At 42.3% G+C, this 14,959-nt stretch overlaps 1 protein-coding gene across 1 annotated transcript in view; it reads left to right on the plus strand.

Moving 5' to 3' along the window:
* The window catches only part of LOC126337769 (serine/arginine repetitive matrix protein 1), a 108,712-nt gene that overhangs the window by 66,667 nt on the left and 27,086 nt on the right, over positions 1 to 14,959 (plus strand). The window contains exon 4 of the mRNA XM_050001500.1: positions 11,057 to 11,491. Coding sequence (XP_049857457.1) covers positions 11,057 to 11,491 — 435 coding nt within the window. The remainder of the gene's footprint in view (positions 1 to 11,056; positions 11,492 to 14,959) is intronic.

Consider the following 14,959-nt stretch of genomic DNA (forward strand, 5'->3'; position numbering starts at 1 on the left):
ATAACACGAACATCCTACACAGATACGGCGCAAATGTACTATCGTTTATTCATGACGGACCACCACCAGATTTTCCAAAGATCGTGAGACGTAATGGCCTGCCCGATCGAATCACTGGAATCCATTGGATTTCTAGCTGTGGGAACATTTAAAGGCACTGGTGTACGCCCAAGCCAGGCGTCACAGGAGCGTGTGACCAACGCGTATGAAGCAACAGAATGGAACCAGGTGAGTTCAAAAAGTGCCCGATTCACTGCGATGAAGGATACAAGGATGAGTCAGGATGCGTGGTAAGCACAAGCAGCATTGAATATCAAATCAAACACTTTTCAGCCGTCTTTACGAATCGTAATTTTATTGGGCTACCACTTCCGGCGATATATTATATCTTCAGGCCCCCTGACCGACATGTAAGAAGATTCCAACGTCGGTTCCAGTCACAATAGGAGCCAGCATTCAAAGACTGCTCTCAGTAGATTTCTACTTGATACAGCGATCACTTGAAACATCATCTGGCGATCGCTGTATCAAATAGATGAATGAAACTACAGTATCGCTTGTTAACGCAACCTGCTTGCTCTGAAATTAAATCTCCAGGTTTGTGTTTCTCTTGACTTGTTGGGCAACACACTAATCACAAATACTGATCATTCTCGTGAAGTTCTTACAGTAAATGCAGCAGCTTGAGAGGACGATAGTTCCAGTAGACGAGCAACGTGGACAACTGGGCGAACATCGTCTCGGTGTGACCTGACCGCGGCTGCGACCTTCACACGACACGTAAACGCTAACTCGACGCGAACGCTCTTGGTGATCTATCAGAAAACGGTTACATTGTACGTGCCCGCTAACTGATTTGTGGCCGCTGCTCTTTCTACACCTACGTCTACACACGTACTGCGCAAGCTGCAGTAGGTGTATGGCGGAGGGTACCTTGGGGCACCACTAGTAGTTCCTTTCGTGTTCCACACGAAAATAGAGCAAGGGAAAAATGACTGCCTATATACCACTACACGAGTTCTAATTTCAGAACTATTTATAATGGATCAAATCAGATTTTTTATTATCCTCGCGTAAAATGGACGTTGGCGGTAGCAGAATCGTTCTGCAGTCAAATTCAAATGCCCGTTTTCTACATTTTCTCAATAGTGTTTAGCGAAAAGACTGTCGTCGTCCCTCTAGGAATTTCCATTTGAGTGCACGAACCATCTCCGTAACACTCCCATGCTGATCGACCCTCCTGGTAACAAATCTACGATCCCGCGTATGAATTGCTTCGACGTCTTCCTTCAATCCGACCTGGTGGAGTTCTAGACAACCGAGCAATACTCAATAATGGTTCAAATGGCGCTGAGCACTATGGGACTCAACTGCTGTGGTCATTAGTCCCCTAGAACTTAGAACTACTTAAACCTAACTAACCTAAGGACATCACACACATCCTTGCCCGAGGCAGGATTCGAACCTGCGACCGTAGCAGTCGCACGGTTCCGGACTGCGCGCCTAGAACCGCGAGACCACCGCGGCCGGCACTCAATAATGGCTCGCACTAGTGTTTTACGGTATTCGCGTTCTCCTTTACTGATGTACCACACTTTCCTAAAATTCTCCTAATAAACCGAAATCGATCATTCACCTTTCCTACTACAGTTCTTATATGCTCGATCCATTTCATATAATAATTTGAAGGGGATCGCTGCTGTCAGCTGCAACGCGACATTACGCAGAGTCAGCGACGACGAGTGAAAATGTGTATCGGACCGGGATTCGCACCCTGGACCTCCTGTTTAGAAGGCAGGTGCGTTAACTACTGCTAAAACTGGGACCAAGTGTTATAGCAACTGCGAAGACGAGCTTGGCACGCCGCACGGCCGATACACAGTCCCACTGAGAGCCACCTGTTCGCAGTCCCTGTCCATTGACTCCATGTTCGCTACTCAGGGATTCCCACAAGAGATTAGACGCATTTTTGCATCCAGACTGAAGAAGGTGAATCCATTTCCCAGGTAGACATATCAGTTATATGAATACGTGGCGTCTGTCCTTTTGGACATGTCCAAAAGAACAAACACCACACATTCATGTAACATTTCAAATAGCTTAGGAGTGTTATCCCTAGATGTTAGCCAATGTGATTGTGTCAAGCACGATCTACTGTATTCGAGCATTACAATATTGATCTTCCAACACATATCCATTAACTTAGAGTTTTCAACATTTAGAGCCATTCATCACACCAACCATAAATTTTAAGTCATCTTGCATTGACCTACATTCACTAGACAATGACACCTTCTTTCATACCACAGTCATCAGCAAACAGCTGCAGATTGCTGCTCAGCCTATGCATCAGGTTACTGCAGAGAATAGGAGCGTTCCTACCATACTTTCCAGGAGCACCCCTGACGTTATCGTTATCCTGATCTCTGACAAGCACTCGCTGTCGAGAAACGTACTGGGTGTAAGATATATACGCACAAATGGATAATGCATCTGAACTCTCTTCTCAAGTCCAGAGTGTTAAACAGACATTCTATATAGATATGAATCTGGCCAGGTAGCTAATATTAGGTGCAGATTTTAACAATTTAATTAGAAATGCTGCTGTCATGTAACTAGAATGCTTGAATTAATAAAAGTGGAAGTTTGGGATCTATTCTAGAAAAACAAAACAGCTGTTCCCTTTTTTATTCTACATATAATTTATCAACTGACCTTTCAGTGGTCAAGTTGTACACAACCATCATGTTCCATGTTCAATTACTTTCAACACTCAATAGCAAAATATTTAACTCTTGGACATAATTGACAATTATTAAATCGTTATCTCTACAAATGAAAATGGCCTCACAGGCAAGAATGATCAAAAATCTTCATCGATTAAATTTACTTCTACGATATCATAGCTGGTCAGTGCACTAAGTTGGTGGAGAATAAACCTACCTTTTTAAACCAATGAAAAAACTCTCATCCAGTATGGATAAAATCAAAAACCTCATGTATTCAATGTGAGAGTAGGTTAGTATCCTAGCTTTTGATACTCAATGGTCAAAGTGTACGCAGGTTGGAGTGAGCAAAACCTCGACTCAACATTTACTGTGGCATAATGTGCGATGCTACTCTACCAATCGGGATCTGCAACGGCGTTGTTTCCGTGCTGGATCCGAAACGCTAATTCCCTACTCTAGCCTCGACTGAATTCACTCAGTCTCAACTTTCCTGGGTTCCGTAGAATGTTAATGTTTCCCTTGTCAAAATAACAGCTATTGCACATTCACTAAAGCTTGCAGCGACGTGCACAATTTCATTGCCCACAAAAATTCCCACAGGAATAATTAACTACCTCTTTGCTATCTGTCGCCACGATATGTGAAGCATATCGTCCACACTTCGCAGATGAAAAGCTCTCACCGCCCTCGCAGTTTTCCACACACTTGTGTGGTCCGCCACGAGATGAGAGAGATCTAGAAATTTTTAGTTCTCAAAATGTTTTTGTGTAATGAAGACCTCCCACCATGTCGCGTTTGCATTGCCCAGTACGGATTCAGCCAACCACCATCTTGTTAAAGGTGAATTTTTATCTTTCTTGCCGGGTCACCACCAGATCTGTCAAAGCCCTGCAGCCACTTACTCTCAGCCCTGGCCGTATTTATGTTAAAAGGAATAATGTAATGTTCTGGCCTTATCCCTTTCTGCACTGATGCTCGACATTCTCTTGTTAAGTACGGTTTCCAATGCCATTAACCACCTGCTCAGTTCGTCTCCAAAATGCATTTCACTTTAACTTATTTATGCAATTCCCTGTCCTTATATTGGTAGATACTGTTTTGTTACTTTTCGGTACATGAGATTACTGCAATTGCTTTTTGTTCATAATATAGTTTTCTGAGGATCTCATACTGTATCTTACTGTCGTTATGGACTGAGCTCATGTAAGGTCTGTACAATCCAGACACCTTACATGGGTTCTATTACTTCAGACGTCTTCCAGCTACTCACGTATCTGGGAACCTTTCAGTATGCTCGTAAGTTCTGCAGTGGGGCATAGTGTGTTACGCTTTCTGGAAATGGAGACTGTAACCGTTGTCCTTTCATGATTCTAAGTATATCGTGTGAAAAAACGGCAAGCTAAGTTTTGCTCATGCGAAGCTTTTTAGCTCCATGTGGATTTACGAACAGAAGCTTTTCCATCTCATGGAAATTTATTATTATGACTATATTTCGACCGTGACTGTATCAAAAATTATGAAAAACAAAGACACCAACAGCTCTTATAAAAGGCTTTAATATGACTTTAATGTTAAAATATGTTTTTGTAAGGCCTTTGAGCCTGAAGATGGGGTATTCCCCGAAACATGTTGCTCAATAAATAATACAGTAGTAACAAATTTTGTGACTGGTAGCGGTATTTAAATAAACTTTTTCATAACGAAATTTATTATATTTGAACTTAGAGTATGTTCAAGAATTTTGCAGCATTCCGATGTTAGGGATACTGGTCTGTAATTCTGCTGGTTCCATTCTTTCCCCCTTCTTCTACCCTTATTTCCAGTGCCAATTATTGGCTGCTTGTGGCGCAGTAACCACACAGATTTTGTTTCCAAAAATCTAAACTCGTGAACTGGCTGCGTTAACTTTATTACCGAATTTCGAAGATGAAGAGGAGAAACACTCTAAAAATGTTGTGGAGATGATAATGCATTCAAGGGACTTTAAAATTCTAAAAATATAATTTAAAACTATTCCATTTCTTCCTAATGTCGCTGCCAACTTATTTGAACAAGTAAAGAAAGTACCGAAGAGTTATACCGATTAACATGAAAAGGAGAGAGTCATTGACAAGAGTCTCAGACAGGATTGTAGCTCATCCCTTATATTATTCGATCTTTACATTGAGCGAACAGTAACACAAACCAAAGAATAATATGGAAAAGAATTAGAGTTCAGGGAGAAGAAATAAACTTTTAAAGTTCACCAGTGACGTTGTAATTCTATCAGAGATGGCATAAGAACTTGGAAGATCAGTTGATCAGAAATCCTTATCTTCTTTCCATTTTACTTCGTTGAGTATAAATATATCTAGACTGAGAATTGGCATTTGACTTTTTAGGTTTTATAGGCTCTTTATGAAATTCAGACTTTCAACACTCGGCGCTCCGTCTCCTAATTTATACCGTTTCGCTGTTCTCATTCCGCCTCCCAAAGATCCGAACGTGTGACTAATCCGCAATTTTTTGTCTGTGGAGGGAACATCACGACAGTTTTTTCAGGTACAGACCACATTTCCTGTGGATAGTCGTTGTGTTTCTTTAGTGCAATAGTTTCCACTGCTTTCTGAATCATCATGTCGTTCATCTTCACCGATTCTTGCGGCTTTCGGGGCAGTTCCAGCACAGACGTGGATCTATTTTCAGTTCTGGAGATGGTCACAGTTTGTTACTGTCTGTCTCGCCCCCTGTCCCAAAAACCAAATGGTTTCACTACCGCTTTTAATAATAACAGCAGGAAATACATTTTAACACAGAAATGGAAAGTCGTTTATACCAATGTATAACACATCGCTTTATCATAAGTTGCAAGATACTGCAGTTCAAAGAAATATAGGATTTGAAAATTATTAATCCTAAAATTTGAGAAGCACATGAGTATGAGGACGAGTATTAGATGCGAAACGTTTTCGCCTACGTTTACGAAGCCACTCATTCTGTTACTTTTTCCTAGATGAGCGCTTTTCCCTTCTGTCTCGCCTTACTCAAGTCCCTATAGTTCGCCAGTTTTGCATGTCGCCTCACGATGTCTCCTAGGTCCATACAGATTTTTAACTCCATACATGGATTTGTTGTTGACAGCAGGTACAGTCGGCCTGTGAAGTTGTGCCTTGCCAGGGTGTTATGCTTTGCGCTGGTGGTTAGACCGTAAGTTAGGAGCGGGCGCTAGTGGTATCAATAGATGCGTGCGTATCCCATGCCAAACATAGCACGTAATTTATAGAATTCCTTAGCATTTTTGTTCCACTTTTTTCTCCGAGACTTATCTAAAAACTTAAAACGTATTTCTAAATAATGACTTTAGGTTTTTAAAATTTAACACGTGTTTAAAGCGGGCGAAAAAAGTGTAAAATAATTTCTCCTAGGTCCATACAGATTTTTTACTCCATACATATATTACTGAATATTTTTGCTTGCGAATTTTTAATAGCTATGAAATTAGTTGTAGAATTTAAACAAAAAACATGGGGCGCATGCAATAATATTGAGGAGGTGAACTATTCGTGCATCAGATATGTATTGCTTGCGCCCCAGGTTTCTCCTTTTAAATTCTTAAAGTATTTTAATAATGATTGAAAATTCACAAGCACAAATTTCGAGGATATCTGTATCGTGTTAGGAATCTGTATGGAGCTAGGAGAAATTATTTTAAACTTTTAGGTTCGTTTTTTAAAAAACGTCCTACATTATAAAAGATTTTTATTCAAATGATCGTTTTATGCTTTTTAGTATCGAGTGTTTGAAATTTTTCATTCGACTTCAAACATTTTGATGAGATTAAAACAGAGACAAATGGTAAATTTCAGGATTATTTCAGTTGCTCTTCATTTGAGTCAACCGATACATTGTTTCCTCCCACGATTACCTCACGAAAAGACCTCGAAGGTAAAAATTACAGGGAATCGAGCTCACACCGCGACTTAACCGGTAACCGTTTTCACAATGAAACATTAGCAAGTGGGACAGGACAAGGGGGAAATAGCGCTGGTACACGAAGTACCTCCGCCACAAGCTACACACGAAAGCCTGTTAATATTTCATTGTCATTGAGTTCTGAGCTGTGTTGAAAGTTTCAAGTGTCTAACTCACTGTGAAATGATAGTAATAAACAAAATCCCTCCGCCCCACACCAGACAAGAAAATGAGTTTATATTACATTGTCAGTGAGTTCTAAGCTATGTTGAAACTTTCAGGTCTCTAACTCGTCTGGAAACGATAATGTTAAATGAAGTACCCTCCGCCATACACCAGGCAAGAAAGAGAGTTAACACTACATTGTCATTCACTTCTGAACTCCGTTAAAAGTTTCAAGCCTCTAGCTCTTCGGGGAGTTGGTTTAAAATAAATTGCAATATTTGTACCAAATGGTTCAAATGGCTCTGAGCACTATGGGACTTAACATCTGTGGTCATCAGTCCCCTAGAACTTAGAACTACTTAAGCCTAACTAACCTAAGGACATCACACACATCCATGCCCGAGGCAGGATTCGAACCTGCGACCGTAGCAGTCGCGCGGTTCCGGACTGAGCGCCTAGAACCGCTAGACCACCACCGAAGAATTACTTAGATAAGTAAGCGATGTAATAAATGTCTTCTCGGCGCGAGGGAGGGGGGGGGGGGGAAATCATGACCCGTTGGCGGAACGAGGATGACTTCTAACACCGTATATCTTCGTCCTGCCGTAGTTCATTAATCATACTCAGACCCTAAGTAGTGCTGAGATCGAACCCGATAGAGATTAGAGCCCACACAGAAGCATACCGACAATCCTTCTTTCCACGAACAATAAGAGACTGGAATAGAAGGGAGAACCGATAGAGTTACTCAGGATACCCTCCGCCACACACGGTCATGTGGCTTGCGGAGTATGGATGTAGATGTAGAACCCAGAACCCATGGTGTTTTATTAACCGTTTCGCTGGTGTGGGCATGTACACACGTCCTGTTTCGCGTTTCCCCAGGTATTGTCGAAATGAGTACGAGCGCTGCTTGGAATTTCGTTAGTGCTATAAACGTCTCAGTGTATCCTTAGCTTGCTCTCACTGCTGCGGACAAGTTACATCCATATATCAGCGAATCAAAATGTTTCGAGTATTTTTTTAAATTTCTTTGTTCAATTATTGTAATCATACATGTTAACCCGCTACCTAAATACATTAGTGGGTCCTAATTTGATATTTTATATTTTTGCAGCTATTGTTTATACACTACAGGTAAATGTTTCGAGTATTTATGATGCAAAAAAAAAAAAAAGAAAACGTCGTTGCAATATCTGGAATCACGATGCGCAATGACGTGAATGGGCGCGTTGCGCACAACCGTCCTTCGGATATAAAATCTAGTAACTCGTGAACGAAAGGAGATATCGTTCTGCTCTCAATTTTAAATAAAATTCTGATATGTTATTTCCGGTTCATTGACTGCACTGTATGAGCTGAAATCAACCATACGTAAAATTTAGGCAATCCATTTTTACTTCTGCGACCTCTTTGAAATTTCGTGCAGTGTTTTGCTTAATTTGAGGCAGCGCTTTAACTTGGCATATAAATAAAATGATTTTAATTCTCCATCGAGTGAAGATATCAGACTGTAAGATGTGAGAAAATCAAATTTTCTCGTCTAATTGTTCTCGAAAAAATCGGATAATAAGTACCGGGTGATCAAAAAGTCAGTATAAATTTGAGAACTGAATAAACCAAGGAATAATGTAGATAGAGAGGTACAAATTGACACACATGCTTGAAATGACATGGGATTTTATTAGAACAAAAAAAAATACAAACGTTCAAAAAATGTCCGACAGATGGCGCTTCATTTGATCAGAATAGCAATAATTAGCATAACAAAGTAAGACAAAGCAAAGATGATGTTCTTTAGAGGAAATGCTCAATGAGTCCACCATCATTCCTCAACAATAGCTGTATTCGAGGAATAATGTTGTGAACAGCACTGTAAAGCATGTCCGGAGTTGTGGTGAGGGTGCGGTAGCGTTCTCGCTTCCCGCGCCTGAGTTCCGGGGTTCGATTCCCGGCGGGGTTAGGGATTTTCTCTGCCTCGTGATGACTGGGTGTTGTGTGCTGTCCTTAGGTTAGTTAGGTTTAAGTAGTTCTAAGTTCTAGGGGACTGATGACCATAGATGTTAAGTCCCATAGTGCTCAGAGCCAGCCAGCCAGTTATGGTGAGGCATTGGCGTCGGATGTGGTCTTTCAGCATCCCCAGAGATGACGATACACTTGCGACTTCAGGTAACCCCAAAGCCAATAATGGGGACCAAGCATGACGAAAGTGGCGGCTCAGCACACGATCATCACCAAACGACGCGCGCAAGAGGTCTCTCACGCGTCTACCAATATGGAGTTGTAATGGAACTTGAATTACGTAACCATTATGGTGCCTCACCTGAACCTCTCGATACCAGTAATATTCTACTGTATTTCTGTTAACTACTTAACATATTTCTGAGATAACATTCAGATTTGATTTCACTTTTGACACATCGATATGTTTATATTGCAATGATATTTTTCTTATGTGTATTCTTTGTTTTGTCACTATGATCTTTGACGTACTTGTAACTCTGATTTTTGGGCGCGTAAGCGATAGTTAGTTAGTTGTTGACTAGTTAGAGAGTCGGACCTTGAGAAGGTCAAGTCTTGGACGTCATGTTGGAAAGACGCATATTATAGTTTGCTTATAAAATGTGAGGAAGATGTTTTCAAGTAGGTTTTATATTGTGAAGTGATGTTTTGTGTGTTACGTGGTATTGCAATAAAAGCAATTAAAAGGAAGTGTAACTTAAATTTGGAGTGCTGATTGCTTTTTTTTTACATCACCGTTGTCCTGGAAAAGTGTAATCTTCAAGAATAGTTTGAGAACCGCATCTACAAAACTTTTGAATATAGCAGGATAAAACCTAGGCCTCTTTGCATCCTAGCTTGGAATCATAACCACCTAGATTTTTAACGATTGAGCCATGATTTTACGACGAGACCAGCGTGGGAAACACAAAAAGATGAGTGCCTAGTTTTTTGATTATTACTTGAAATGACTTATTAACTGTGCTCTAATGACACCTGCCACATAGTATGACTGTTGTTGCCAGAAAATGCAGTATTTAGCAGCGTGAGCAACACCACAATCATTAAATTTTGACCTTTGTTGTGGTAGGTTTGTTAGAGGGTGGAGCGCCATCATAATAAAACCCCACGTAATTCCAAGCATGTGTGTCAATTTTTACCTCCGCGTTTACATTATTCAGTGGTTTATTAAGTTTCCAAATTTATACTGACGTTTTGATCACCCGGTATTTGAAATTGGCCGGAAAGCCGTCTCTCTACAAGTGTAAGAGCCGTAACAAACGCCGGAATGCGAGAGGCATGCTAGCAACAGCGGAAGGGTTAATAGCCAACGACAGTACCTCCAAACCAACTGAGCGACCCACGCTTTCCAAGTCGATGTCTACATCTCCATCCATACTCCGCAAGTCACCTGACGGTGTGTGGCGGAGGGTACCTTGAGTACCTCTACCGGTTCACCCTTCTATTCCAGTCTCGTATCGTTCTTGGAAAGAAGGATTGTCGGTATGCTTCTGTGTGGGCTCTAATCTCTCTGATTTTACCCTCGTGGTCTCTTCGCGAGATATACTAGGAGGGAGGAATATACTGCTTGACTCTTCGGTGAAGGTATGTTCTCGAAACTTTAACAAAAGCCCGTACCGAGCTACTGAGCGTCTCTCCTGCACTAGAGTTTATCTGTCATCTCCTTATCGCTTTCGCGATTACTAAATGATCCTGTAACGAAGCGCGCTGCTCTCCGTTGGATCTTCTCTATCTCTTCTATCAACCCTATCTGGTACGGATCCCACACTGCTGAGCAGTATTCAAGCAGTGGGCGAACAAGCGTACTGTAACCTACTTCTTTTGTTTTCGGACTGCATTTCCTTATGAGTCTTCCAATGAATCTCAGTCTGGCATCTGCTTTACCAACGATCAACTTTATATGATCATTCCATTTTAAATGTCTCCTAACGCGTACTCCCAGATAATTTATGGAATTAACTGCTTCCAGATTGTGACCTGCTATTTTGTAGCTAAATGATAAAGGATCTTTCTTTCTATGTATTTGCAGCACATTACACTTGTCTACATTGAGATTAAATTGCCATTCCCTGCACCATGCGTCAATTCGCCGCAGATCCTCCCGCATTTCAGTACAATTTTCCATTGTCACAACCTCTCGATACACCTGGCGGGTATATTAAAGTGGGGTGTTTGCTCTCGCTCGCTAGTTGCAGTTACCTCCCATCCACAAGATGCAGCCGAGTCCGGAGACGTCGACGGTGCTGACGGACACGACAGGCGGCAGCGGCGACGAGGACCTCCCGCGGCGCAGGGGGAAACGGCGCAAGCGCGGGAAGAAGGGCCGCGACGGCTCGCGCGAGCCCGAGAAGGAGTTCCAGGGGATGCCGGAGCCCGGCGAGACGCAGGTGTCGGCGCTGCCGCTGGACTCGCGGGCCGCCAGCGCACGGCCCTCGTTCAGCGCCGCCCCCACGCCGGCGCCCGCCCCCACCCCCGCCAACTCCGTGGCCTCGGCGCCGCCTCCCTCTGCGACGCCCGCGACGCCTCCGCCGCCGGCGCACGTGTCCTTCCTGGACGCCGCAGTCCTCCGGCACCTCCAGAGGGAGCTGGACCACGAGGTCGTCGACAGCGAGTTTCAGCCAAAGGTGAACGCGACTGCATACCAATACTCAGCACTGCACTTGAACCGCCATTTAAATGCACAGTCGTGGACAAAACGAGCGAGACCCCTTGACTTTTCGTTATGCTGACCCGCACAGCTTTAAAGTCTGCTACACAGCATAACAGGCAAGGCGACTAAGTGCTACCAACATTCTATGCAAGTTCGCTCAGCTGATGTACTGACAAGGGAACCTCCCCATCGCGGCCCCCTCTGATTTAGTTATAAGTTGGCACAGTGGATAGGCCTTGAAAAACTGATCACAGATCAATCGAGAAAACAGGAAGAAGTTGTGGAAACCGTGAAAAAAATTAGTAAAATATACAAACTGAGTAGTCCATGCGCAAGATAGGCAACATCAAGGATAGTGCGGGTTCAGGCTCGCCGTGGTCCCGTGCTTAACGTGAGTAGCTGCAGAACGCGAGGTCGTTGGTTCAAATCTTCCTTCGACTGAAAATTTTACTTTCCTTATTTTCGCAAAGTTATGATCTGTCCGTTCGTTCATTGACGTCTCTGATCAGTGTCTGTGTTTTGCGACCGCACTGCAAAACCGTGCGATTAGTAGACGAAAGGACGTGCCTCTCCAATTTTTTTTAATTTTTTTATCTCATTTTGTTCGCTTTTTTTCGTTGCATCTACTCGGGGCGGACGTTGTAAGACATCCGTTTTAAGTTAGTTGTTGATCGATTAGCTCAGTTTTTTTGTTACAGAAGGCTGCTAACCCTCTGACCGAACACGCTGAGCTACAATGCTGGCTGTTTTTCTCATTTTGTTCGCTTTTGTTCGTTATATCTGCTTGGGGCGGACGTCGTAAGACATCCGTTTAAGTTCGTTGTTGATCGATTAACTCAGTTTTTTTTTATTACAGAGGGCAGCTAACCCTCTGACCGAACACGCTGAGCTACCGTGCCGGCGGAAAATTTTACTTTTTTTATTTTCACAAAGTTATGATCTATCCGTTCGTCTCTGTTGACTGCAATAAGTTTAGTGTCTGTGTTTTGCGACCGCACCGCAAAACCGTGCGATTAGTAGACGAAAGGACGTGCCTCTCCAATGGGAACCGAAAACATTTGATCGCAAGGTCATAGGTCAACCGATTCCTCCACGGGAAAACACGTCTGATATATTCTATACGACACTGGTGACGGCATGTGCGTCATATGACAGGAATATGTTGTCGACCCACCGAACTTGTACACTTGGCGAATGGGTGAAAAGGTTCTTCTACCTTGCCCAATTTAGGTTTTCTTGTGGATGTGATAATCACTCCCAAAAAAGTGATGAAAACATAAGAGTTTGTCACATAAACTGAAAATAAAAAATTTAACTTTTCACTCGAGGGAAGACTTGAACCTAGGACCTCTCGTTCCGTATCTGCTCTCGCTAAGTCCAAGTGTCCTTGACGTTGCCTATCTTCGCATGGTCTACTCAGTTCGTATATTTTACTAATTTTTTTCATAGTTCCACACAACTTCTACCTGTTTTCTCGATTGATCTGTGTTCAGTTTTTCAAGGCCTATCCACTGTGCCAACTTATAACTAAATCTGAGGGGGTGCGATGGAGAGGTTCCCTTGTGAGATAGCAACACCGGAGAAACTCGCGCTTCGAAGACGCCACAGCATCGTCTGCCAACACTTCGTGGGAAACGAAATACCTCAAGCATAAACCAATGTGTTGCATTCGCGTATATGTGACTATGACTTAGATCTAAAGTGTGGTTATGAATAGTACGTATGCTCAGATTGCGAATTTAACATCATGCATAAAAACAAGGGGAAATGGATTAGGCGTCCTTCCTCTTCCGTAACATCAAATACAATTTAGTTATTCTTTCTTAAATGGACTGCGCAGAAAATCATTCACTAGAAGTGAATAACTTTTTAGCAACACCAGATGATATTACCAACTTGCCGGCGCGGATTAGCCGTGCGCTCAACGGCTCCATATCGCGCACCGCGCGGCTCCTTGCGCCGTCAGTTCGAATCCTCCCCCTGGCATGGATGTGTGTTAAGTTAGGTAGGTTGAAGTAGTTCTAGGTCTAGGGGACTGATGACCTAAGCAGTTTGGTGGCATAGTTCTTAGAACCATTTTTTGACCTTTCACGTAAATTTTCTTTACAGAAACGGCCGTATCTTTAGATTGCGTTGATATAGCTCACTTTTTTACACCACCAAGGGACCGTATACCGCAGGAAGTGCGATACATTTCCGCTTATTATGTCCACCTGTACTCGAGGTAAACGGGTTTTAAGGGCTGGGTAGACAAATAGACGGCCAAGAAAGTGAGACTAGTAAGGTTCCATTTTTTCCGATTTACTTGACGAAATCCTATCAACGAAAATAACTACCACAGTTACTGAAGATGAGGGCCGCATAATAATTTCCCCTACTCTTTATTCGAAATGTTCCAGTTACAGTCGATACATCAGCTTATTAATCGTAGCTACGCTTTCGATCCAAATCACGTTTACAGGAATGCAAATAAAATCCATTTGCCTATACACGTGGTAATTCAGATCCCACTATTAATGCCACCGCGTTTTAGATGTGCGAGCATTCCCATTGCTAGCTACCTTAAGGAAGACATCGGCTAATGAACGTTTTCTGGCTGTGACACGTCTAATGGAGAATTCTAAATATTGTAAAATACGTTTGGCAGCTACGTCGCCGTTTATTTCCTGGGGTATGCAGAATTATCCTACTGAATTTACTCGCTAATAACAGTTTTTGTTATTTATATGAACATCCCGAATGATTGTCACATAAGCGGTGACGTAAAGGTAGACAATATGCGTTTTTGAGTCCAGAAACTGCAGATCATTTTGCAATTTTCATTGTGAAATTGCCGGCTTATTCACGTCTGGGGTAACAATAGAAGGGCTGTTTGCCTGGGTCGTCTGCCAGCGTAGTGAAAGGTGTTTGCTACTGCAAGGGAGGTCTGGTTTATTTTCTGCTCTAATCTCGATGGAAGCAGATAGACTGTCAGTAAAGGAATTTTAAGAAATTCTCGCGTCCCCGATATGTTTATCGCTACCTTTATTCTGTACAGGCGTCCTGGGGATGTCGATATGAAATTCTTGAAGAATTTCATACTTGTTACTGCCTACGTTTTTCCGCTTCTGTCAGTAATTGAATTTACTTAAGTGTGGCACTGAATGATTTTTAACTGAATTTCGTTATGAATCTTCACGCATTGCTAAATTTTCGCACTTTCATAGCAGGTCAGCAACGGTAATCAAGTATGACTGGTCTGAACGTTGACACAGACCATTTCGCGGCCGAATGCGCATAACATTTTGCTAATTCGTAACGATCTGGGTTACTTTGTCTTACTAAAACAGTTATGTTATCTCGACAAGCTGAAATTCATTTTTATTAGTACAGTTCGTACTAATTAGTGTTTCTTCTTTCATATATATCTTATATTTAGGTGTTGTGGTTAACACACTAATCA

Source organism: Schistocerca gregaria, chromosome 1, assembly GCF_023897955.1.
Source record: "Schistocerca gregaria isolate iqSchGreg1 chromosome 1, iqSchGreg1.2, whole genome shotgun sequence".
In the NCBI taxonomy this organism is placed as follows: Eukaryota; Metazoa; Arthropoda; class Insecta; order Orthoptera; family Acrididae; genus Schistocerca; species Schistocerca gregaria.